General features: G+C 38.6%; 4 protein-coding genes across 16 annotated transcripts in view; 1 reads left to right on the forward strand and 3 right to left on the reverse strand.

The window, feature by feature from the left end:
* The window catches only part of LOC101746585 (intermembrane lipid transfer protein VPS13A), a 57,794-nt gene extending 51,917 nt beyond the window's left edge, over window positions 1-5,877 (reverse strand). For both annotated transcript variants that reach the window (XM_062675277.1, XM_038019360.2), the window contains exons 1-7: window positions 5,754-5,877; window positions 5,224-5,384; window positions 4,094-4,494; window positions 3,139-3,350; window positions 2,345-2,519; window positions 1,838-2,111; window positions 768-1,008 (exon numbers count right to left, since the gene is read on the reverse strand). In XM_062675277.1, coding sequence (XP_062531261.1) covers window positions 768-1,008; window positions 1,838-2,111; window positions 2,345-2,519; window positions 3,139-3,350; window positions 4,094-4,494; window positions 5,224-5,364 — 1,444 coding nt within the window. In that variant the 5' untranslated portion in view covers window positions 5,365-5,384; window positions 5,754-5,877. The remainder of the gene's footprint in view (window positions 1-767; window positions 1,009-1,837; window positions 2,112-2,344; window positions 2,520-3,138; window positions 3,351-4,093; window positions 4,495-5,223; window positions 5,385-5,753) is intronic.
* Window positions 5,878-13,494: 7,617 nt separating this feature from the next.
* On the reverse strand, window positions 13,495-18,945 carry LOC101744811 (uncharacterized). The gene is made up of 5 exons (XM_004930654.5): window positions 18,557-18,945; window positions 16,849-16,908; window positions 15,963-16,037; window positions 14,242-14,475; window positions 13,495-13,738 (listed from the first exon to the last, which is right to left on the reverse strand). Exons 1-5 carry the CDS (start codon window positions 18,593-18,595, stop codon window positions 13,586-13,588), a joined length of 561 nt encoding a protein of 186 aa, XP_004930711.1. The 5' UTR covers window positions 18,596-18,945; the 3' UTR covers window positions 13,495-13,585.
* A 985-nt stretch (window positions 18,946-19,930) lies between these two features.
* On the reverse strand, window positions 19,931-24,530 carry LOC101744957 (transmembrane protein 183). Its single transcript, XM_004930655.5, has 3 exons — window positions 23,986-24,530; window positions 21,143-21,828; window positions 19,931-20,603 (listed from the first exon to the last, which is right to left on the reverse strand). The coding sequence occupies exons 1-3, from the start codon at window positions 24,023-24,025 to the stop codon at window positions 20,286-20,288; spliced, it is 1,044 nt and encodes a 347-aa protein (XP_004930712.1). The 5' UTR covers window positions 24,026-24,530; the 3' UTR covers window positions 19,931-20,285.
* Window positions 24,531-25,656: 1,126 nt separating this feature from the next.
* The window catches only part of LOC101746727 (liprin-alpha-1), a 107,976-nt gene continuing 106,819 nt past the window's right edge, over window positions 25,657-26,813 (forward strand). For 10 of the 12 annotated variants that reach the window (XM_038019448.2, XM_062675279.1, XM_062675278.1 and 7 more), the window contains exon 1: window positions 25,658-26,194. In XM_038019448.2, coding sequence (XP_037875376.1) covers window positions 25,946-26,194 — 249 coding nt within the window. In that variant the 5' untranslated portion in view covers window positions 25,658-25,945. Of the gene's footprint in view, window positions 26,195-26,813 lie in introns of all 12 variants that reach the window. The other 2 variants (XM_062675285.1, XM_062675286.1) reach the window with 1 other exon arrangement.

A 26,813-nucleotide genomic window follows, 5' to 3' on the forward strand; every position in this document is an offset into this window, starting at 1 on the left:
GTTTGGTTTCCATCACGGGTGTTTCATTGACAAAACAATGCTTTCAAAGCTATCCAATATCACAAGAAACACTTAACCGTCAGAAAAGTTTCTAAATAAAGATGAGACATGAGCATTGTGAGTACCTACTAGCTCTCGTTATCTTTTTTAAATGACAGTAAATTAAGCCCGCGTTAAATTTACAATTCAGAAAACAGAAGCACGTCTTCCCTGAGTAAATGGTTGTTTGAAACACTTTCTGGTCCATTAACTACCGATCAATTTGTAAATCCGTTAGTACGTAAAATCAACCAGCGACTACAACATCTTATTTATTATAGCAGTAATACCCGGCATTGCTTGTTGGGTCATATCGTTTGCTTTATCTTGTGTATTAATCCAAGCTATAAACTATCTCACTGGTGTTTTATATCCAAATCCCGTCAACCATTTTACGTGGTTGAGCCACAAACATACTAATGTTCATACTTAATATATAGGTATACATGCCATGTGTCACGGCTTTAATCAAAGGATAAGTATGCTTAGTGCGAGTTTTTTAACGTTCTCGATCGCGTAAAAGTTAACCCAAATTTGTATGCATTTGGAACAGCGCCCCTAGCAACAAACGTAGGCAAACGTTCCAACTCCATACAAATTTAGTTAACTTTTACGCTATTGAGAAAGTTAAAAACTCGCACTAAGCTCCTCCAGTCCTCGGCCAGCTTTAGCATAAAATAATTAACATATCTTTCTTCTCTTAAAATTCATATAAATCGTTTACTTGCCTATATACTGTTTCGATTTATCTTTACTAGATGTCCCTTCAACATAACCAATCAGTTCACAGACTTTCTTCTTTTCAGGGCTGGAGAGATGGCTCCAGAGAGTCTTACTCCTCTCTGTTTTGACACATAGTTCCACATGAGCTCTGGATTCTTCTGGCTCGGTATCGGTTGGAGACGAGGGCTTCCACCAATCAAATTCAGTCTCCACTACTTCTATGCGATCTGGTTCTTGTGACAGAAGCTGCGATAAATTGTAATTAAATTCTTAAATCAATAATTATACTATGCCTTGTGCTAAATTCGGTGTTAAATACCCTATAAAATGGCATCGGTGACTAAAAACAATTTCTAATATGGAAAATACAATTGAACAATGTTGGATTAAAATGATTCTTGTTGATATGTCATGTTACAAATACAGATCAGCTAACAAATCAATTAGTGTAAGGGGATTACCTTATCGAACCCCCTCGATACACGATTTTTTTGGGCTGGAGGGCTGATTTAATTTATGTGGTTTCCGCGCCTAGGGAACGTGCGAGGTATATGGGTCCTGATAGTCCAATGATGTTAGGAGCAGACCACGGACCAAACGATGTTTTAAGGGCCCTACCCACCAAACGCCCCCTTGCACTCTCTCACCCGACGTCCGATCTCCGCCCGGGGTTGGAACCCAGGCAGGGTAGAAGGTTCCCGCCATCAACAAGGCAGACCAAGGACGCCCAACTGACTAGTCATCTAGGCGATCGTCGATGACCGACAACGGCGGTCTAGCGGTACGGCGCGCGCCGAGAGGGAAGAAGTGCTGTTCCTCGCCCGTTCTACCGCCTCCTTCTGCGTAACGGTGTACTCGCAGAAGTCGAAAATCACCTATCAGAACTCGTCGCTGCCGGGCATGGTAGCTACGACGGTCGGTAGCGATAGGTTTAGTCCTATCTTTACAATGAGGACGTGACGCTACTCCGTGAAAGCGGCCGGGCAGTACGAGTTAGTGTGCTTCGCCGTGACCTCGAGACACAAACTATCTTAGGCCTTATAATCTAATTTTTTTTATTAGTAACGGCACATACCTCAAATTTAGCCTGTTCTCTCGCAATAACAACAGATATAATGGGAAGGCTGTCTTCACATTTCTGCAGATCCAACTTCAGTTCGGTATCGTTGGGACTTCTCAAAGTGCTCTTGTACGTTTGTTTGTATATGTTATAGTTATCGCGGTGTTTCTTTATCGCTCCCCAAGTGTAAGGTCTGACGCGTTGCTCTACTACCACATTGAAAGCGTAACGCCACCACTTTTTAATGTCATTTGAGAGTGGTACACCAGGGTGAAGATGACGATATTTTCTGAAAATTTTGAGTTACTTAGTAATAAACTCATAAATTGATGAGATATCACAAAATCTACAGCTATATCAGGCCCAATTTTCAATTTAAAAGCGCTGCTTTCAAAAAGAACTCTTTTAACTTACTTTTGTTTAACAATTCAAAGACAGCTAAAGATCTATACAGTAACAGAAAATCATTCAAGATAAGCGTTGGTGTGTTTGCTTGGAAGCTCTGCTTCTTGGTAATCTTACCTATTCAATTTGATTCTTGCGAAAGAATCAATCAAATTCTCTATAGATAGATACTGTCGCCGCGACAGTTGTAATGCACTATCCTGCAGTACAGCATCCAGCAGGAGACGTGGAACACGAGCTTCTCCCGACCGGTTAATTAAAACCTTAACTTTACAGGTCACAGGTTTGATTACTGGAACGAATTAACCTTATTTGTTGTATTTTGATTCCTCTTTTTCACTTAAAGTGACTAAGTAAATTTACTACTCCTTTAGTAAGCATTTGTGGCAAAGGCAGCGGCTTACCTCACACTGCCGAAATCCACGAATGACGCTGATCACTTTTTATCAGATGAGACAGCTCCTCATTATCATTCGTAACAGTAAAATACAAGCTGACACCGACTACGTAAAGTAGTGGTGCTCATGGAATGACAACTTATTTACGAAAATGCAAGAAATACTTTATGAGCTCTAAGTAACAAATATCCAAATACATTTATTATTATCATTTTCTGACGAATCTGAGAATGTATATTGAATGGTACCAATTTTTCTAATAAAATACATACTTAGCAAATGTTCAGGATTTGAAGGTGGTGAAGGAGTTATTCCTCGTGTAATAAAAACCAAACCCGCAAATTCGTTTCTTCTCAGTTTATTACAATCTGATATCCTAGTTTGACCATTGGCTACTAAAATCATTATACTTTCAATTTTCCGTAGTCCTGTAAAACGTATCTACGGATTTGTGTGTGAATAGTTTTCCTGTGAACTATTCAAAAGCTCCCCTAAAATCTACAAAGAACTTACAGAACTCGAAATCTTCCCGATGCATGGAGAATTTGTCAAGACCCGTTATCATGTAGTGCTTCCATGTGTAGTACTGGACAGGAGTAATGTTGGCTGTCTCGTTATCGTCCAGGGTAGTGGCTGTCGGATTCCAGTACAGCGAAAGTGACTCCACGCGCATCATTTGGTAAACTGTTGACGCATTTTGAGCTGTCACAGATGGCTTCCACTTGCTGAGAGTGAAATAATCCATTAATTTCTCTATTGTGGATAATATTTTTTTTTTATTACTTAGATGGATGTACGCGCTCACAGCCCACCTGGTGTTAAGGGGTTACTGGAACCCATAGGTAGATGTCTACAGCGTAAATGCGCCACCCACCTTGAGATATAAGTTCTAAGGTCTAGTTACAACTAGTCAAGTATAGTTACAACGGCTGGCCCACCTTTCAAACCGAAACACATTACCGCTGCACGGCAGAAATAGACAGGGTGGTGTTACCTACCCGCGCGCATACAAGAGGTCCCACCACCAGTAATTACGCAAACTATAATTTTGCGGGTTTGATTTTTATTACACGATGTTATTTCTTTCACCGTGGAAGTCAATCGTGAACATTTGTTTAGTACGTATTTAATAAAAAAAAATAGTACCCGCCTGCGGGATTCGAACACCGGTGCATCGCTACATACGAATGCACCGGACGTCTTATCCTTTAGACCACGATGACTTCAAATCAATCAAGACTATACTATTTAATATAAATTGCAATTTTATATGTTATAATATTAATTTAGCTATCGATTCCTTAAATTACCTAAAAATATATAAGGTGAAAAGCAAACATTAAAATGGATTTATCAATTACGCCTTGATAATGCTTGACCTTAGTTGCAGGTTCTTGGTATTGATGGTCCTATCTCTTATCACAAAAAGGCTGCCAAGCTTCCAATTACTAAACACCTTAAAACTCACCTATTTGTTGTTTCTATAGACAAACTCTGCAGACACAGTCCACATGCCAGCGGGCCATCCTTCGAGCTGATCGAGTCCTCATATCTCACGTGTACATTTCTTACATAAATTTGTATGTTATTTACGATAGCAGTGAACAAATGCTCGAAGAAATTCCTAGGGCCTTTCAGAACCTCACTCTCCGCTTCTAAGTCCTGGAGTATTTTTCTTTTTGCGGCTCTTGTAAGCCTTTTTTCTCGTTCAGGGTCGAAGTAGCTGTTGGATATCGCTGGGCCTACGAGCAGCAGGACGTCCTCGACGTGGACGACGACAGGCTGAGAGTAAAGCCCAGTCCACGGGATCTGCAGGCTGATGCGACCGATCGTACCAATTTTCACGTCAATCGGGAGATCGAGTTCGTACTATAAGAAGATGGATTAGTGTTCAATAAGAAAGCTTCTCCTAATTTGTCCACACTAACTTCTTTTTTATCTACCTTTTTATTATAACCGAAGTATACATAGCATCTTTTTAATTTATAATATTATCGTTTATCACTAAACACACATATATCAGTTTACCACAGTAACTTCTACATTAAAGGTACCCACCAAAATATAGACACAAATGATATTATTCACAAGAAAATTCAGATGGTATGAATCGATATTAGTTAAAACAGCATTAAGCATTTATGAATAACACTTTTTGATGATATTATTATAACGGGCTTATTAAGCTCTGATAAATCATTATGAATACGACCACAATTCACTGACAGTATGTGTGGTGAGGCAACCATATATAGTAGGATATCATCATATTTTAAGCTCTCGCTTTCTCATTCTCTGCTGTTACAGACAATGTAAGGTTTGAACTCATTGTTTAACATCACCTGTCAGTCATCACCCACCTTGCAACATGAAGTCGAAAGGTACTGGTTATTGTAAATAAATAAGTCAATTGTCTGGCTGTCTCAACTTTCATACCGGAACGAGTGATTACTTCGCGGCAGAAATAGGTAGGCTGGTGGTACCTACCCGGATGGGCTTACGATACGGCCTACCACCAGTAAAAAAACTAACTTGTTGTCGCTCCTTTTGGGATGATCAATTATTGTTCTCATAGATGTTATTTCATCATCAACTCACCAATGCCTCCGGTTTGAGTTTCAGGTCAGTCAAATTAACATTCCCCGAGAAGATGCCGACGTTAAGGTTCTCCGTATCCAAGTCCTGAACGTATTTCCCGAGGAGCCGGTTCAGAAAACCGGCCACAGCGCCTTCAAACATGGTGCCTGTCTCTTAAAGACCTAAATGAAATGATACAGAACTTTTGTTAGGTTTACCCTTTAATATTGTGTTTATTTGGTAAATGCGTAATATTTCGCGTCTATCTTCATGGTCACGGAGGACCAGGGGCTACGACTTAATATTGAAACTTTGGAAGAAAAAATATTATCAGAATTAAAAATAAATATAATAAATTCACTTATAGTACTTTCATCAGTTACATTATTGCGATATCATCTTATAAGAATAATGGTAATTGTATTTAGCTTATATTAAGGCCAAAAACATTTTCATAATATTCAACACAAACAGAAAACACAACATAAATATTTTAATAATATACCTAATCAATGTCAAAAAATCTTTATATAATATATGATTTAACATACCCTACCCAAATCAAAGCATTTTAAATCATAATTTTGTGTAAAAAATACTAATATTCGTAATAACAAGCACTGAGTTATTGTTAGCAACGTGTCAAACGTATATAATTCAAATAAAGTGTGTGGGTGATATGTAAACATTGTTTATTAAATTGTTATCACCGATAACGCACAGATATAGATACATACCTACTGATATGATTAATATTACTTAATGTAAAGTTTTACAGCACGTAGACTCACACCAGACCAATTTTCGCGTTGGGCAACTTTGTTTTGTTTGGCAGGCGAGGAAACGAACTTAAATGAGCTGCCAACCGTGAACGTTCGTGAGCATACGTAAATCTATGAGTTTTATAAAATGGTAGCCCTGCAATACAGTCTTTTACACGGGACTTTTGCTGAGTTCTTTTGAAATGGAATTAGAAAACTCAATTCCCGTTGAGTATCCGATTTCAAGACTGCTGTCGAAGCATGTGCGTGCATGACGTCAGGAATGTCGCTTAGCGAGCTCCCAACATCATGTTGTTTGATAGTTCGAAATGAATTATGCTGGAACCAGTCTATTTATTATGAAACTACAGCCGCAATGCAATGGAAATAACTTCAACCTCATACCTCAGGGCAGGTGGCGTCATGCATTCTGTCATGTCTATGGGTTCCAGTGTCCACTTAACAGGAGATGGTCCGTGAGCTCGTACTCATGTGAAGTGGTCGTGGTATAAAGGATAAGATGACGCCAGTGCATTCGTATCGAGCGATATGAGTGTGTCGGTGTTCGAATCCCGCAGACCGGTACCAATTCTCCTAATTAAATACGTACTTAACAAGTAGTTACGAATAACTTCCACCATGAACGAATAACATCACGTAATAAATCATCAATTATCAATCAAACCCGAAAAACTTTATTTTTGCGTAACTACTCGTGATTGGGCGTCTTTTGACCACCACCTTGCCTATTTCTGCCATGAATAACTAATGCGTTTCGGTTTGAATGGTTGGGCAGTCGTTGTACTATAAAAATTTAAAACTAATGTCTCAAAGTAGGCTATGGTATTTACGGTGTTAATGTCTATGGGCTCCAGTAATCACTTAACATCAAGCGGACAATTAGCTCGGCCAACTACGCAACATAAAAATCTAGGTAATGAAAACATAGGCTACTATTTAAAATTTAAAACCTATCCAAACACAACAAGAAACATTAAATAATACCATTAAATAATTAAATAGTACTGACATAAACATTTCGATTCGCGATCTTCATTTTATTTTAGTCTCTTATCGATCGACCTCCATTAATTAGTAAGTAGCTGCTTACTTCTTTACCCGTCGCTTACGTCATCTAAAGTTCAGCTGTGTACAAATCTGCTAACAGAACGCTTGTAAAGGCTGCCATTTTGATTCGCAACAAACGATTGAACTTTAAAATTGGGACAGGATTATTTTGTTTTCGTCAAAGTAGTCATTAAAGTAGAAGTCAATAATAACGCAGAAAAAACTACTATTTCGCTATAGTGTTAGTAGACATACGTTACAAATAAGACATCTGATTCAATCATAAAATGGAATTTGGAATAATATGAGAACGAACCCTTTGAAGTACGAGATCTAGGGAAACTAACAAACTATTGTCTACGAAAATGCTAAGGTTGCTAACATAGTTAAAGCTATAATCGCATTGTAAATGACAAGATATAAGGTAATAAATTATGTTCTTTTAGGCAGTGTCTTTGCCAAAATATAAATGTCAGTTATACCTAACTGCTACGTAATGCGATTCTCGATTCGATTCTCTCAACACTTTTTGAACCAGACTGCATGAATACTACAACAACACAAACTGGTCCGAAACATCTTTAATTATAATTGATTTGGGGTTTTTATTATTATTTAATTATTATTTTTAATATTTTTTCTACCACGTTGACTTCGAAGACTTGTTAGACAATGATTTCTAGAGATTACAATACATATAATAAAATCAATACACCACTCTTACTTCTTACTATGAACTTAAACATGATGTTTTAATTAATTAATGCAAAGGATTAGGTTACTACCGTAACATTCTTAACATGTAACCAAAATATTATTTTAAATTTTCTGCATCGACATGCCCCTTATTTGGTTGACGGGGTATACCTACTATTGGGTTATAAAGAAATAGGTCGTAGCTAGCGATATGACTTGACCTTTCCCGCTAGTATATCTATCTACACTATGTATGGTTATGGACACCGAGGGAACTTGAGGAAAGTATGAACCTCATTACGGTAATTCAATTTCGATTGCTGCTCTTCTTTTTTCGTTCGGGAACCTTCATAAAATTCGTAGTAATATTAACAGTAAAAATAAGCAAACTAACCCTGCAATATATAATAGATCTGAAGCTATATAGCACAGCAGCATCTAAGTTATTTTGATTCGGCCGTACATCAAGTCCGCTGATTTAATTATTCCAGCAGACAGCCGAGACGCAATAAAGTCAGCGCCATCACACAATTACTGCGTTGTACCCTCTCGGATCAATGAAGTTAACGTTAATAGCTGGCTCAATCAAGATAAATAGAAAGTCTCACTGAAACACAGATTATAACTCGATTTAATTATTTCGATACTTAAGGTTAAGACTCAAACTATCGTAATTCAATAATTATTCGGTTCGCTTCGGTGATCAAGTGTTTATTATGTTCTTTGGTGTCGTTTTTGCAAACGATTTTATAGTCTACACTACATGTCAAAAATCAAACCCGCAAAATTATAATTTGCGTAATTACTGGTGGTAGGACCTCTCGTGAGACCGCGCGGGTAGGTATCACCACCCTTTTTTTTTTTTTTTTTTTTTTCTACAGGAGAAAATCGCCGGATCCCCACCCGCGCGGCAGGTGGGGTATGTGGGAGTTGAACCTCACTAAAAACTCCTGCCGCTCACAACCGGCGCCCTACCTCGGACCGGGCCGGAGCCCAGTCGGGGCTATTGAAACGGCGGGACAGGGTTGACGCAGAGCACATTACATCCATCCCACCGTCCCACGGACGCCGGACCGGTGGCCGCCAGCGAAACGACCACCGGTTCCCTCGTTCAGCGGGCCGAGAGCCCGCTTTGATGGCGCCGCGTTACACCTTCCCCCAGAGCGGTCGGGGGAACGCGGTCTACCATCACCCGGCTTCCTATTGCGGGTGAGCGTGCAGAGCACGCCACCCCTCGTCTGGGTCCCTCCCCGCACAAAACGGGTGGGACCCCTAGCTCTTAGGGGGCCAGGTCACGGATACGACCCCGGTCCCGACCCCCTGCTCGGCGGCGGCGGGTTTCTGCGTAGTGAGGAGAGCCTTCCCTCACTCGCCCCGCCGCCTCCTTCTGCGAGATGGTGCACTCGCAGAAGTCGAGCATAGCCTTCCATGACTCATCGCTGCCAAGCATCGACGCCACGACGCCAGGCAGCGACAAGTCAGGTCCTATCTTTGCGACCAGGACACGGCGCTGCACCTCCCAAGCGGGGCAGACAGCGAGCGTATGCTCCGCCGTGTCCAGGTCGTGTCCACAATGGTGACACCTCGTCGTCGGCTCAGCCCCTATCCGGCGCAGGTACTTCCCGAAGCATCCGTGCCCGGTCAGCACCTGCACCAGACGAAAGGTGAGACGTCCCTCGCCACGATTCACCCAGTCATCAAAGACCGGGTAAACCGCCTCGACGGTCCGTAGCCCCCACGTGGGGTTGGCCAATCGCCTCGACCACGACTCGAGCACGGACCGCCGAGAATGGGCCTTCCGCGCCCGCAGCTCACTCTCGGGGACACGCGCCACGCCCCGAGCACGAAGCTCGCTGCGCCACCGATAGTCGGCAGCGAGCGACTCCGCCTCCAGGTATCACCACCCTGCCTATTTCTGCCGTGAAGCAGTAATGTGTTTCGGCTTGAAGGGTAGGGCAGCCGTTGTAACTATACTTGAGACCTTAGAACTTATATCTCAAGATGGGTGGCGCATTTACGTTGTAGATGTCTATGGGCTCCAGTAACTACTTAACACCAGGTGGGCTGTGAGCTCGTCCACCCATCATAGCAATAATAAAAAATTAAAAAAATGTCTACGATTTTCCCAATATTAATAGGTAGTAGTTTTGTTATCCTGGTTGATATCTATTCCTGCTCTTTGACGACAGATAGCGCTATTCGTACCTGCATAACGTTAACATTAGTGTGTCTCATATGCACATGAATACTAATTTATTTATTTATTTTATTTACATCAGATTTTGAATCCATATTACATTAATTAAGGATGCCATTTCACATAGAATATCAAAATTAAATAAATAAATTGTTGTTATTGCAACAAGCAACTTCGGAATAATATAAAAGTAATACAACAAAAAAATAATGTCAAAACTACCGTAACTTAAAAGTGGTTTTGGATCCAGAGTGCTCAACATGCACACGTGTCCAGTGTTGCATTATTGGGCAGTCCAGACCCATCTGCGAGGCGAACAGCCGCAGGTAGCTGCTGCGACTGACTAATACTATTTAATGTTAATTTACCGAGACCGGAAGACCAGAGAATTATAAAAAATAATAATTCTGGGTTTAAAATTGATTAGACAAGTTAAACTTTCATCTTCGAAGCCGTTCATGAACTCGCCTTACGCAGGGTCGTTGACGATCATAAAACACATTTCAACTCGGGTAATAATAGAGTTGTGGATGTCGGCGAGTCGATGACTGGTAATTAAATAATTACAAAGAAACATTAAACTATCAACTTTAACTAGTTTGTTCCTCGTTTTAAACGGTACAACGGTTCGGTAAGTTATGTTTCCGACCGCAACATTACTGCGTATTCGGTTTTATTGTCCAGCGGCCGGACGTGCGCCCTACCTGGTCTGCGATTTCGTAACGCCGAAAAATAAATATAAAGATACTAGCTGACCCGGCAGACTTGGTAGTGCGTCAATCGATAAATAAAAGACCTAAGTTTTTGTGTAAAATAAACTTAAAACAAACAAAAGGAATCCGTCCGACGGGGGACACATCAAAGGAAAAATGGTTTATTTTTATTTCATTCCGAGCATTTTCATATTTATCTAATCCTTTTAAACCTTCTCTGGACTTCTACAGATAATTCTAGACCAAAATTAGCCAAATCGGTCCAACCGTTCTCGAGTTTTAGCGAGACTAACGAACAGTAATTCATTTTTATATATATATATATATAATATTATATATAGAAGATAGATTTTCGGAAATCAAAATGAGTTGGCTACCGTTCGTAGTACCAAAATATAAATGTCACGGGCCAGGGTGAGACATCCGATTGTGGTTATATCACGGCTGTCATGCTGCACCAGTCTTAAAGTCGAGAGCTATGGTACCGGTTCCCTTACACTTTGAGACAACTACTGCCAAAATGAAAATGGGAACACTGATTCTCGTTGAAATGATATGTTTGTATCTTGTTCTCTCAAATACTAAGGACTATTTCGTTAAGTCCTTAAAAAACTAAATAAGTAATTATGTAGTCATTGATAGTAGCATGAAAATAAAAGATGAAATAAAATAATTTATACATTTTTGGGTCGGGGTAAAAAGAGAAAAGTGATGACATCCGAACTCCAAGTATTTTGTTAACAAATGATGGACAGAATTCAATGGCGCACTTCTTGACGCGTTTAAATAAATCTAATATTTAATAATACCTAAGCAACAAAACATGTATAGAAGTTACAAATGTTTGACGTGTGACTATTGTTTTTTGTCATTCACACTTGACGACCTTTTGCAGTTCAGGTTATTACTCGTAGAAATATTATAAATTACAGTACTGACCTTATAATTACATGTTATTCCCAATCTTGATAATGGCTGTTAAACTGGTGATGACGTCAAAGGGACCGCACCGCGGCCGGGACCAACAGGACTGACTTTGACAGATGTCAACGCGAGTCCCGAGCATGCGTGTTGGGAATGGAAAATTATGGGGAAAACCGAGTGAGTGGGTGGCGTTCGATAATCTGCGCGCTGAGACAACTCCCGAAAATGTCTCTAATCTCATCTATAAAATCAATGTTTGTTTGTTCGTGTTTGATGCGCTGCCTTAATTAATATCTAATTGCGATCAAATCTTGTCAACCAATAGGTTGTTTTGGCGCGAAAGCATAATAATATAAACGGGCGACAGGTAGCGCGCGAGTAGCTTATACCTACATATTTGTATTGAATACATTTAGTGATATTCACAGGGGAACGCGACCGGGTTTCACTAGTATAGTAAAACATGTTGCTTCACTCTCGGAATCTGTTAAGCTTTTAGTTTGTTATCAGGACAAGGAGGTAACATTTGAACGATCTCTTTGCATTCGTTACTTGATTTCTTTTCCTTAAATAATCCTGAATGCTGTAAAAACAATTACATATCGCAGCTTTAGAATGATGTGGGAGGAGCTATTACAGACTGCCCTAGACCGATGTAAATGGAAGAATTTTATTCGAGCTCTACACCCCAGCAGAGGGTAATAAGAAAGAAAGAAGAAGAAGACCTTTAGAAAGGAGGTGGCTTAACAATTTTTTTAAAAAAAATGAGTATTATACTTCGAACGACTTATAAGCATTTGTATTCAATCGGTTTATAAAATTAAACAGTCTCTTTTAGTCCAGAATAGGACAAACGTACTATTTCGCCTTTTTTAAGCAAACACACACCTTAAAGTGTTAAAATCGAAAAACTAAAAAAATACAATTTTTCAATTACTTTTTTGGAGTTTACAAAAAAATAAGAATTTTGGATTAAGCCGCTTCAATTCTAAAGGAATGGTTTTTTATTTTTTCATCGCTTAGACGGATGGACGAGGTCACAGCCCACCTGGTGTTAAGTGGTTACCGGAGCCCATAGACATCTACAACGTAAATGCGCCACCCACCTTGAGATATAAGTTCTAAGGTCTCAAATATAGTTACAACGCCTGCCCCACCCTTCAAACCGAAACGCATTACTGATTCACACCAAAAATAGGCAGGGTGGTGGTACCTACCCGTGCGGACTCATAAGAGGTCCTACCACCAGGAAATTTAGGATAGGAAGGAAAGGATATGTCCCTTAATCAGTGTCACTGCTTGATTAGTTTCCAATGTTTGTGAGTTTGTTAATTTTGTGTAAATTAGGGTCTATGTTTGATCTATATACCGCAGATCGTAGAACGACGTGTACGACTCAGCAAGAATATTTCTAGGTATTTGTCAACGGGCACAGCTCACGACACACTTATCAAAACGGTACTCACTACATAATACTCTTTACAGTTGAATACTGGTTACTGGTGGTATGACGTATTGTGAGGCAGCACGGGTAGGTAGGTACCACCACTCTGCCTATTTTTGCCGTGAATGCCAGTAATGCGTTTCGATTTAAAGGGTGGGGCAGCCGTTGTACTGTTAAAACTGAGACCTTGCAACTCTTCTCTATATCTCAAGGTAAGTGGCAGCATTTACGTTGTAGATGTCTATGGGCTCCGGTAATCACTTAACATCAGGTGGGCCGTGAGCTCGTCCACCTACCTAAGCAATAAAATATATAAACCTAGTTGAATAGTCATAGTTTTAATTGCTCAAGAAATCCGATATGTGAGTTATATGTATACCGAGCCTTCTCTAGTAGGGACATGTTAAGTAGGCACTCATTAAAGATGAACACATTAAGTAGGTACACAACACCTAATGGACAGTAGCCGGATGTAAATAAAACATTATGTTTAAGTCAATATTTTATTTAAACACTGTTATCGAAATTGATTGCTGCATTTATGCATTGTTCTGAAAGGTGTTCTGACGTCTGGACATGATCACGGTGTGCGGAGCAGGGCGAGGCACGCGTTACACGAACCATTCGGTACTGATGGGGCGAAGCACCGTTCAGGGCAGACGGGACAGGCGCCCGCGTACTGCCTCGGATACACGCACTGCTCCGAAGTCGACCATTGGGACGGAGATGCGAACTAAACCAAACAGCATAATGCATATTTGTTCTTTAAGCGACTACACTAAAAAATAATCAAATCCTACAATAATAGATAGGAATTTTAAAACGAAAAAAATTAATGAAATAACCTACTGTTAATAAGTGATCCAAACCAAATCAATTGATTTTTAAATTAATTATGACGTTATTACCTTATGTTTTAGTTTAATTATAATTTCGTCAACACAATAGAACAAAAAATAATGCAAAAACTGAGTAAGACAATGCTGATTATTAAAACCAAAACTATAAATTGAACACTTTTCCTCCCACAAACCAGATCGACTAGAACTAAGACTATGATTTGTTTAATTGAACGTGATTACGCTAAATCGCGGTTTCTATTCCCAAAATCGAATTTGAGAGTTGAACTTTTTATAGAAAATCAACCAGATATTGATTTTTGCCCATTTCTCGCAGTTCCGTAATTATCCGAGCATGCCCAGCCAATAAATCCCTTTTACATACCACACTACTTACTTTGATAAAGCTGATCAGAGCACAGTGTATAATGTCGTACGCAGGACAGTTCGTATCAACGCCCTGCGGCTTCAAACTGTCGGATAAACAAGTTGTCTTGAAGTTCTGAACCGCTGCAGACCAATCGGGATTATCCTTGGCGAACTGTTCGAAATAATCAGAAACCTTCTTCTTGTCTATAACGTTGTTCTTAGCCCAGCCGGATTCCTTGAAGATACATCTCGTTTTGTCGCACTAAATAGAAAGAAGCATATTATTATTTTTACTCTAAATCACATTTGTGCTTTGCACGTGTGGTTATCAACATCGTTCCAAATTCTGTCGTCATACAGTAAGTATAATAGCCGGCAAACTTCTTGAGCATTTGTCGACGTAGTGGGGGTAAGTTTGCGCATGGTACACTCACGTGCAAAAACATTATTTACTCTGCGTCATAATGCTATTAAATTATTAAAATCAACATATTATGTATTTATTTATATATTTATTAGAACATCAACAAAAAATATAGGTTAATAATTGTAATAATTTAATCTTGGGGTAAAATAGATATTCCTTCTATTAAGTCAAAACTAGAGCTATTGCCAGGTCTTCGTTCAGTTGAAGCGAAGCTGGTATTTGTAATTTTTTTTTCGTTATCATAATCTTGACCATCATCATCATCACTGTTTTCATCACCCGAGTCGCTATCATCGTGATGAGTCGACATAGGGCTCATCGGTGTAGTTTACAACTCGGTCGATTCGGTCTTCTTTTTTGTCTATAATTAATTATTTTTTGAAGATATTCGATTCGTAGTAATCGAATGTTACTTTTTTCAATTACCAGCTTCCGATTACTTTCTGTTTTTTTTTTCCATCTGAAGCCTAACTCTTTCATAATTCGTCGTAAGCTTCATTCCGAGTCATTAAAATTTATATCTTCTTTAAATTGTAGTTATTATGATTACATCTTTTTATTACAGATTGAACGAAACTATCCATTCTGGTAACTTTCTTCTTCCCTGATCTTTTCTTACCCGGAGTCCGAAACAGGGCGAGAGCCTTTAGCTTCGTTAATAATGCACTTAACAGTACTCACTGATGTTTTTCTTGCTTCCGAAGTCTGTTTTACTTTTTCCATATCATTCTTCCCCTGTTTTATAATGAAGCAATATACGTCGTAAACAATTTTTCTACCCTTTCTTTTGAATACTACACCAGTTTGTCGCGGCATAGTGTATTTTTTATAAAAAATCAACAAACACTCAACATATAGCAATGGCAACAAAGTCAACAAGCAAATAATACAAATAACGTAACAATTAATAACGATAGACTTTTTACTGTACGCAAGCGTACTTTTGGGAGCAAGCGGAAAGAGGGCGCGGTGCGGGACGCAAGGTTCGACTGATCTACCAATAACGCGCTCGATACGATTTCCCCTGCCGTCGCGCCTCACCCTCACCACCAAAGTGATCTAAAATTCGGTTCTGCGCAGTCAAGGTCATTTGCTCAAGAAGTTTGCCGGTTACTATAATACGTGTCGGTTTGAAGGACAAATCAACTGTTGTATTACCTTTGTTGATACTTTAGTTTTGGGAAGAAACCTACATTCAACATTAAGTCCTTCACAGATGATTTTGTCGGATACTTAAAGCAGTAGATACATATTTACAGCAAATAAATATAATCAATTTTGTTCAAACTAAGTACGTGAAAAGGAAAAGTGAGCCAACTTACCTCGGAAATAGGTTTGTTACATTTTTCCGATACTTCGGGTTGAATTATCTTAGGGTTGCCAAGACACGAGTATATCTGTAAATTTAGGATATTATAGAGAGTGTATACCACATATTACCATATTACCACAGTTCACGGTAAAGAAGAGATTGTGATCGCTGTCACAATTGCATTAAGGAACGCGGGTTCAAAAATCATTAATGCTTTTTGAATCTGTCTTAGTGTGACACAATTTGGGGGTAGCGTCTACGGATGTAATTTAATTTAAGATGTAATTATGTGACCCAGGTGACTATTTCTATGATACGCTGCCTTTATTAATCTTCGCAGCCAGTGTGCACCAGGGCTGAGTTTAGACCATACTTTGTGTTTTTAAAAAGCGCAGTTATAAAGTCTCTTCCCCTTGCTTTTGTGACAATAAGAATACTTAAAAAAAAATGTGTGCGTGTACTAGTGTACACACGTAAGAAGTGAAACTTGTTTATGGCCTTATTTTTCGAAAAATGATCTACATGCAACTTTCTAGAAATTGGTTAAATAAAGTTAAATTAGATAAAGTTTAAACAAAAGGATTTTATTATCATAGACATGAATACAAAAAAGTTAAATTAGATAAAGTTTAAACAAAAGGATTTTATTATCATAGACATGAATACAAAACAGATGGCGCGTAACGGAAAAAAGTGACGCGTAACCGAAAAATGTGACGGTAAATTTTTTTCCAACGCCGATAAGGAAGTTTCACTTCAATAAACGCCTTACAACAAGAATTTGTGTAGAAATAATGCTACCATAGCGCTAAACGTATAACCATCGAAAAAAACAGTTCAGACTAAAAAAATTTTGATGCCACAAATCTTGATATTACTTCTCGTTACGTACTCACCGTGTTTGGCAATTCTCCGCAATAAACTCGAGGCTGTTCTGGGATGTTGCCGCTTAATACCTGATAACGAATGTTCCTTTAATATAAATCTACAAATTATAATAGGTTTTTTTATTGCTTAGATGGGTGGACGAACTCACGGTCCACCTGATGTTAAGTAGTTACCAGAGCCCATAGACATTTACAACGTAAATGGCGCCGCCCACCTTGAGACATGAGTTGTAAGGTCTCACTTTTAACAGTACAACGGCTGCCCCGCCCTTCAAACCGAAACGCATTACTGCTTCACGGCAGAAACAGGCAGGGTGGTGGTACCTACCCGGGCGGATTCAAAAGAGGTCCTACCACTAGTAATTACGCAAATTATAATTTTTGCGGGTTTGATTTTTATTACACGATGTTATTCCTTCACTGTGTCACCGAAGTCAATCGTAAACATTTGATAGGTACGTATTTCATTTGCAAAATTGGTACCTGCCGGCGGGATTCGAACACCGACGCATCGCTCAATATGAATGCACCAGACGTTTTATCCTTTAGGCCACGACTTCAAAAAATTTACAAATTATAATAGGTAAATATAGCTATTTACGCACTACTGGTCGGACATTCTTACTGTCCTAGGATACCTGTGGTAACGGATGTAACCTAAACAAAGGAGGGTTCTTACACCATAAAACTATCGAATTATTTAAACAAGTCGAATACCCGACTTCGTAAAATTGCGTCCTCGCCATCCGCATGCAGTGGTTTACCTTATTGTCCTATTTGGGTAGCTCTGACTCTTTCTTTCATATCTAAAGTAGGTACTGGTAGTGAAATATTTCGAGCCTGTCCGAATACTTTACTGGTGGTAGAACGTCTTGTGAGTCCGCGCGGGTAGGTACCACCAACCTGCCGTGAAGCAGTAATGCGTTTCGGTTTGAAAGATGGGACGGCCGTTGTACTGTAAAAACAGAAACCTAACAAGTCATAACTCAAGTTAGGTGACAGTTTTTACGTTGTAGATGTCTATGGGGTCCGGTAACTACCTACTTAACACCTTGTAGGCAGCACACCGCTAACTCTCCGACACATCGTGCTGTCTCGCTACTCAATGGCTTGCTAGCTTATGCTCCGGAAATGGATATATCCCATGATGGTTTGCAGCGATTCATAGCGTTGTTAGAAAATACTTAAGCGAACTATTAATACCTTACAAATGTTTTGGTTTATACTGTTAATTTGTAAGTAGACTAAATAAATAAATAAATAACACCAAGCAATAAAAAAATAAAAAAATAACCTTCCTGTTCTGCTTTTAAAATAATTCATCCCGTGGTTAAAGGCGGGATGGTCGTTATTACAATTAAAACTTTGACCTCGTGAGTCAAGGTGGGTGGCAAAATACGTATTCTGTATCTTTATAATCGTATTTATAACTTACAATCTCATAACAAGAGGCCAGCCGTCCCCTAGAAACTGCACTTAATTCTTAGAAACATTTTAACAGACCAAAACTTATTTACATACACCATCAACTTATATTTTAACCTATTGCGAAATTTGAAGTTAAACGAACCTTACTTATGAACAAAATTAATTGTTGCATAACTCGGCAATGTTTTTTTTACTATTTACTTTCATACTCTTTCGCTGGTTCCTGTAGAAATTCGCTTTAGAAACCAGTCGATGCGTACCTACCCAATAAAGTCCACATAGTACTCACCCCGACAACGATGGGTAATAAAAACAAAATTGTCAGCATCTTGAGCGCACAACGGTCTCGAAATAACTAAATTATCATGCGACGTGATATCACGAGTCGAGCGTCGGGGCACCGGGTCATGAGGTCCGATTAGTAAATTGGCTGTCAACAAACTTGACGGCCTTCACACAAGCGAACAGTTTTTAGTTTTTTATTGCCTTCGAAGGCACCCACTGAGTTTCACGCCGGATTTTCTCAGTGGGTCGCGATTCTGATGCGGCGGTAGATTCTGCGAAGCACTGCTCTTGTTAGGGCTAGTGTTAGCAAACTCTCTCAGGTTAGGCCAGTGAGCTCACCTACCCGTCCGGTTACGTAGCTGTAATAGCCGCTTAGGCTACCAGCGAATAATAATGATAAAGCCCTTTAATTCGGAATTACGTGTTCATGATGCAATTTAACATTTTTGTGTTTATACATTTTATTTCTTATAATTATTATTTTATGAATATATTAATATATCTCGCAGTTAGGCGTGCCACGTGGCATAGGCCTCCTCCAACTCCATTGAGCTCGGTCCCCTGCAACTCTGGTCCAGTATGGTCCTAGGGTTAGACGTATATCGTCACTCCATCTTGTTTTCAGACGCCCCTGTCTTCTGATGTCCCCTCTTGGATACCACAAAGTTACTTGTCCACTTTTTTTTGCAACGTAGCATATGTCCTGTCCAACTCCATTTTAGATTATTTAAACGAGTTATTATATCCGTCACTTTTATCTTACTTCTTATTTCTAAATTTCGGATTCTATCACTAAGTCTGATACTCAACATACTTTTTTCCATTGCTCTCTCTGTTTTAGCAAGTTTTTCTCTATGTTTGTCCGTTAATTCCTCGAATAAGTAGAGTAAAAAAGTTCTCCCTGGTAGATTCCAGGACAGTAAAGCAGTCGCTTATTGTTGGTGTCGAATACGCACGTACGACCACGCATCCGACGGAAATTATCTTAAGTCTTTGCTATTTGATTAGTACGTCAATTACCGGTTTATCAAAACATAATTATATTTTGCATAAATGCGTATTCTGGAACTTAACTGTAACCATTTATATCTTGAACAAAATCATAATTTAAGGATCATAAGAATATTTTTTTATCTTTGTCGGAGGCAAGTGAGGAGATTGCCCGCCATATGGCAGACCTGCCGCAGGTGCACACTAGGCCTATAGTCATCAGCGACGTCAGAGCTCAGCCAGGACGCGGAGGCTTAAGGAACTGTCATAGTGATAACAGAACTTGAGGGAGTTTATCAATGACGTTGCAAAGGCCGGACCAATCTTGAAAGCAGAACGCGTGCGTGCTCACAATACGCATCGCCACCGATAATAACACAAAAACATGTTTTTGGGATAAAATTTTATTACACGATATTATATCTTAATTATTTTATTTCATCTGTCATTCATGGACACATCCTAGGTACTTAGAGATTTGAGCTCTGCATATCCACGATACGAGCACACTGGACGTCTTATAGACAACGGACGCTGAGTGACACAAGAAGCAAAACAAACACACATTACATTAATGTATCAATGTATGCACTAGTCACTAGTGACTAGTGTAATCGCTACAGCTCGAATACGCTCAGTTCACACACACACAGACACCATAACCTTACAAAACTAACGACGACTTATCTTCAGGGTTCATATTTATAAAAATAACAAAAATAAAAACTTTATTTATCACAAAACTAAACGAAATCTCCTTCTTTGATTGCGAAGAAATCCTTCTTGAGCATCGGTACGACCTCATCGTCCTCCGTGCACGTTGGCGTCTTGTTATCAAAATGTGGGTATTTGGGGTGCCACCAGTCGTAAACGTGCATGTTCAGAACTGTGTCCAAAACCACCGTGCACTCCGGCAGGATGTCCTTGCCGACGTTGTAGCTGCCGGTGTTGAAGTCGAGGTACAGGCGCTGGTGGATGGCCTTGTGCGAGTGGACCATGGTCACCGAGGACAGAATCATGCCCATCAGTGGTGGGACTTCGTGAAAGTTGCGGCAGGTTACCTACGATACAATAAGACGAGGTCAATACAGTTTGAAACTTAGTGGAAGGGTAGCTTTACTGGACCATGTAGCGGAGTATGCGTTCAGAAGGCGCAGTGTGAAGCTAAACGGCGCCATCTCGTATGAGCGATTCAATAGGGACTTTGCCAAAATAAACAAAATATTTTTCAATGCATGGCCTGCTGAAAGAGCTCGCAGATGGTGTTCAGTGGTCGTAAAACTTTTAGACGTGTGGTCTATGTATCAAATGTAGTATGGCTGTCCCACCCTTCAAACTAACACACACAACTGCGTCGCAGCAAATAGACCAACTTAGTAGTACCTTCCCGTGCAAGCTCACAAGACCCACCACCAGTAATTATGCTAATTATAATTTTGTTTGATTTTTGTTACACGATGTTGTTCCTTCACTGTAGAAGTCGTTCGTGAACATGAGTTAAGTACGTGTTTCGTACTTACCGGCTTAACGGCTACATTATTTCATTTTTTTTTATATTTTATTCATTGAATAATTTAAAGTGACCTTAAGTCCACCATACCTGCAGAACTTGGGTGTCTTGGTCAGGATTAGCGTCGATCCTGCCCAGCTCCGTGATAAAATCCTGTGTTTTAGTACGCTCTTTTATTTGGAGCTTCTTAAATTTGAAATAAACTGCCCAAGACACTGAAGATCCCTTATAAAACCATACGCTGACGCACCTCCTGCGGGCCAGTTGATACGCACGACCTTCTGCTGTCATCGTTTGAACTTTCTTCACGAACACGTCATATGTGTGATACAAAGCCCGTATCACCCTCTGGCGCAGTCCGTACGTTTGGTAACTGTTCTCTATGCGCAATCTATCTGGTAAATTTGGGTGATTTTTACAGTACCTGTTGTATATGGATCTCCAAAACGACTCACGCTTCGTCAGAGCGTAGGTCGTTTTGTTTATACCGGCAAAGTTGCCAATATCTTCCGGCTTGATGTACTGGGATAACCAGTACCAGACGATTTCGGGATAAACATTTCCCGGTCTTTCGTTAAATTTATCTTCACATTGTGAATGGTTACGTTTCTTTCTGCTCACTAAGTTCTTTGAGCCATCTTCGCCCAGTTCCTCTATGATGTCATCAACTGCGTCTAATTCGTCCCAAGTTAAATCAGCGGTCACTTTCTCCGCTTTCGTTAACTTTAACGGGTCGGTGGGCTTGGCATCTTTTGGCTTGACATTAACTGGAAAATCTGTAACAATCAAACTGACCTTGAAGGGATTAAACTGCTTCGTCCCTTCCTAAAGCATTATTAGCTACACCAATTTTGTATTACAAACAGTACTGTTTGTGCCATTCACGTTAGGGATCTAAAATAGAGTAAATCATCGGTTCACGTGGTTTCTTAACCATGGAAAATTGTTTAATTTTTCTTGTGCATATGTTTAACATATTATACGGTTATTTTTTACTGTTTCCCAAATAAAGAATTAAAAAGGTTCGTCGAACATCACATACAGCAGTGTGAAGTTCAATTACAAATATCGTGCAGCAGCAATATTGACTAAGAATCTACTATCGAACCGAAGTTATATCTCTCGAAGTTTCGCCATCATGTCCTAGGATTTATGTCAAAAAATTTACAAAACTAACATGATCAATTAATTGGTGAGCTCAACTTTAAGTTACATGCTGGCACCGACTTTAGTTGAGACGTTGCATTTTTCGCTCGCGATTGTCATTGCGGATAGATATACTCGACTTTTTCCTAATGAATAAGACGCCCGGTACATATGTATCAAGCTATGCGATTGAGCCTGTGTTCACATCTCGCAAACAGGTACCAATTTTTCTAATGAAATACGTACTTAACAAATGTCCACGAAAACCTTCCGCAATGAATGAATAACCTCGTGTAGTAAAAATCAAACCCGCAAAAAAAAATTGTTTGCGTAATTACTGGTGGTAGGACGTCTTATGAGCCCACACGGGTAGGTACCATCATCCTGCCTATTTTTGTCGTTAAGCAGTAATGTGTTTCAGTTTGAAGGGTGGGGCAGCCATTATGCTGCAAAAACTGAGACTTCAGTCGCATGCCTCAAGATAGCCGGCGGTATTCAGGTGGTTGATGTCTATGAGATCCGGTGACCTCTTAACACCAAGTAAGGCCTGAACACATCCACTCATCTAAGCTAAAAGGAAATAAATAAAAACTGTTTGATGACGGCCATAGAACCATTTCTTATTATGATTTTCTTTAGTTCTAGGGTTGATTACATAGCATGGCCCAAATATTTTACACCACAAATACCGCCACCCAATTTAAAATATGAGATCAATGTCTCAATTGTTTTATTCAATAAGAGTGACTGTCCCATTCCTCAAAAGGACAGAATGAACAAGTCTTCAGTCCCAAGACTAGCGGTCCTCTCAGTTGGTATTCTATATAAAGCAACACCACCAACTCATATCCCCAGGACTTTTTTAAAAATGTAGAGCAACAACTATGTTTTGTTTAATTTAAGCTCAAATTACTTTTCTTAAACAAAATTAGGTTATTGTAATTTTGTGCAAAAATATTTTGTTTTAGAATTTTTTTGGATATGTATATTCCATTAATATAAATTCAAATAGTTAATTTTCTGTAATCTGTGAGGTAAACAATAATTTAATATTGTTGTTGTCCAACCAGTATTTGCTGCAATTTTAGGATTATGGTATTTTAAATATTATCTGATTTTTTTGGGACGATATATTTGATATACCAAATCTCTGCTTTTTCATTACCCATATTGATTCAGAGACAATGTTTTATTGTACAAACAGTTCTTCCAAACAGTTCAGTTTTCAAATAGACAAGTCTGGTTAATAGTTAAATCTTTTGTGGAATTTATTATAATGAAATTCTTTAATGCATAAAACATATTATTAAAGATCTTTGTAAAGAACAGCCATGATGAAAAATGTATAGCTCCAAGCGGAAACATTTTTTATATAATTTATATATTTTTTTAAATCTATGACTAATATGATCTGGCTGACATTGACCTCCAATGCCTATAGATAAATCTTCTCAAAATCACTAAACTAATTTGAGATAGGGGTATAGATATTTTTGTGTCCTGTTGATCTATGATCAGACCTATGAACAGAGGTTGGCATATTCAGGCAACAGAGTAACTGAAATAATTTTAAATTTTTCATGTCTAATATTAGTTACATCAACTTCATTATCTACTATAGATAGTAACTGATATTTCTAACAATGAAGTAAGATGTAGTTTTATATGATAAAAACAAATATCAGTTAAGTTTATACTTACATAATTAGAAATAAATGCATTAAATATATATTAATAATTTGAAAACAATATGTAGTAGTAGGAGAATGGGACTTGAACAGATCTACCTTCAAGAACTTTCTTCTTTTGAGACTTTTTCTTCCTCATTTATTCCACTACAATTGGAGTTTTCTGTTTATAAAACTATACGATTCAATTTTTCATTCAAATGAAACACAATTACCCAATAGTTTCAAGACATCTGGTAAAGCGAATCAATCCACATCAACTTTACTTATTTTGGTGAAAATAGATAAAAACATCGAACTTTTTTTTCACTTGCAATATGTAAAACGATCATTTAAAAGAATATGTACCTATTTTATTATCATATTATATATATTGAATATTGATTAAAATAATTTATTAGATCATAAATTTATCGGCTGATTCTATGATCAATCTCAGTTTGATCTCAGGTCTCAGAGTATGAATTTACTGACCTCTAATCTATTAAACTAGTACTAATTACTGCGTAATATTAAATAATTCATCTTAAATCATTTAGAGTACCGACTAAAATTTACTTATTGTTGTATTATTCCAACCTGGAAATTAAGTATTCAAGGCAATTTTAAAAAGTAGTTTTATGTGGATAAATTGTTATTAGCCGTTTCCATGATATTTAGTTTTTTTCATACCTATTTAACTTACTTAACGTACCTATTTAATTTATTTAATGGTAGGCAGCGGCTTGGCTCTGCCCCTGGCATTGCTGAAGTCCATTGGTGACGGTAACCACTCACCATCAGGTGGGCAGTATGCTCGTCTGTCTACAAGGACAATACCTACTAGTATAGAAATTGTCATATGTATTTTTTTTATTTGTATTTTTTAACTTGATATTAGACTAGTAAGTCTAATAAATCAAGGACGGTCTGAACTAATATCATTTGGCTCGTGGACTTGTGCATCTTTCAGTGAATGCAGATGCTTATGGAGCCAGGCAGGCTATGTGGGACTTGATGGTGTGCAGACGTTGGAAGTATACCGCGGGCCCGAGGATATTTTAGAGCTCTACTCATCAAATAATTCCCCTTGCATTTTCTCACTCGATGTTCGTTCTCTGCCCAGCGTTCAGAGCCCGGAAAGATTATAGGGTTCCTGCGTTCAACATTATAACCAGAATGGCAGGGCCAACTCGAGGAAGCTCGATCGATGGATGGTCAAGGCGATGGTCGAATAATCTACGTAGGCCATCTCGGTACGCCACCCTGTCAGGCCCCCCCAGGACCCAGGCGGTCCCAGTGGTGTCCCGGGATACCCTACTTGGTCTCCATACCGTCCCATTTAGATTAAGTTGAACATAGATGGAAGGATTTCGTCAAGATTTTGCTACTTTTCGCGTAAAGGGCTATGTGTTCGCATTTCATATTACACGAAACAATTCTAAGCCGCACCAAAACCTTAGATCAGTGGTTCCGCAAATGGCGCATAGAATTGAACCCCACGAAAAGCAAAGCCGTGTTATTTCAAAGAAGGAACTCGACGCAAAGTTCTTCTAATTTTGAAATTTTGAAGTTTTTTTAATTAATTAATTGAGTTAATTTTGATTCATAGATTTTTAGTCTTTTTAATGAATTTCAAAATAATTGAAGCTTTTTATACTTAGTTAAACTATACTTTTGAAACCGAGACTAGCGTCTTTTTACTACAAAGCTGTTGAGTGTATAAGTTTTATTCCCTTTGCCGATCTAATCGGAAAAGTCAAATAAAAAACTCCTTCATCTGAATTTGACGGATTGACGTTCCATTCCAAGATGGCCGACATGCCGCTTGTTCCATGATAGAACAGAATCGTAAGAATACGATATTTAGGTGTGTCTATTTAAATATCGAACTAGAATGTCTCCCGAACTTTTGATTAATATTTTATACGAATATTCCGAGTATGTGAAACCGCTTCCCCGCGTTACGTGCGCTAGATTTAGGTAACGTTTGTGCCGGAACATATGCACTAAAACTGATCGAAATCGTGTTTTCTGTGTGTCGTGTACCATAGGTCTTCTGGTTTAATGTTAAATTAAAATGTGGAATATGATGTGCGACGTGATGCCTACGATATCGGAGGACAGTATCAGCCAGCGGAGTTCGCAGGTCTCCGGGGAGGATGCGAACTTTGAGCAACTGATGGTGTCTATGTTAGACGAACGCGATAAGTTGGTTGAGAGTTTGCGAGAGACTCAGGAGCGGCTCGGTGACTCGGAACTGCGCCTCAAGGAAGTGGAAAAGGAGAGAGATGCCCTTCATAGACAGATCGCCGCCAACCTACCACAGGTTAGTGTCTCCTTCCTAACTTTAGAATGTCAATATGAGTTTCAGCTCCAAAATTTATATCTTGTTTTAATAAAATAGCAAAGAACCTATCTTAAAAAGGCTCAGTTCAAATAGCCCTTCACCTAAACATTGTACAACTCCATTTTCCAATATTTAAAATCATCAAGAGATTATAAGTAAGTTAAGAAAGTTAGTATCTAATTATAATTTTTGAAATATATTTCAAACAGGTTTTAGTTATTTATTCTAATTAAAATTAACACTGAATAACTTATCTACCAGAAAAAAAAAACTAAAACAGGATGGAAAATGTCAAATTTAATTTTGTTGTTTTCTTTAAAACATTTTTGTTCAATAACAATTTGAGTATCAAATCAACTTAATTACTTACTATATTTAGTGAATTAGAAATCTTAATAAATAAATAAAAATCGGAAAGTTTTTTTTTTATTTGCTATTTCATATAAAATCAGAACAACAAATCAGTACTTTATTACTGATACTTAGAAAACATGTTTCACTGTTTTGCAAAAATGGTACTTGAATGGTATTGTAGGGAACATCTAATACACTATAAGAGTATGAAATAGATGTAAAAAACTAAACAAAAAAATCATTT

The sequence above is a fragment of the Bombyx mori genome, chromosome 23 (assembly GCF_030269925.1).
Source record: "Bombyx mori chromosome 23, ASM3026992v2".
Taxonomy (NCBI): Eukaryota; Metazoa; Arthropoda; class Insecta; order Lepidoptera; family Bombycidae; genus Bombyx; species Bombyx mori.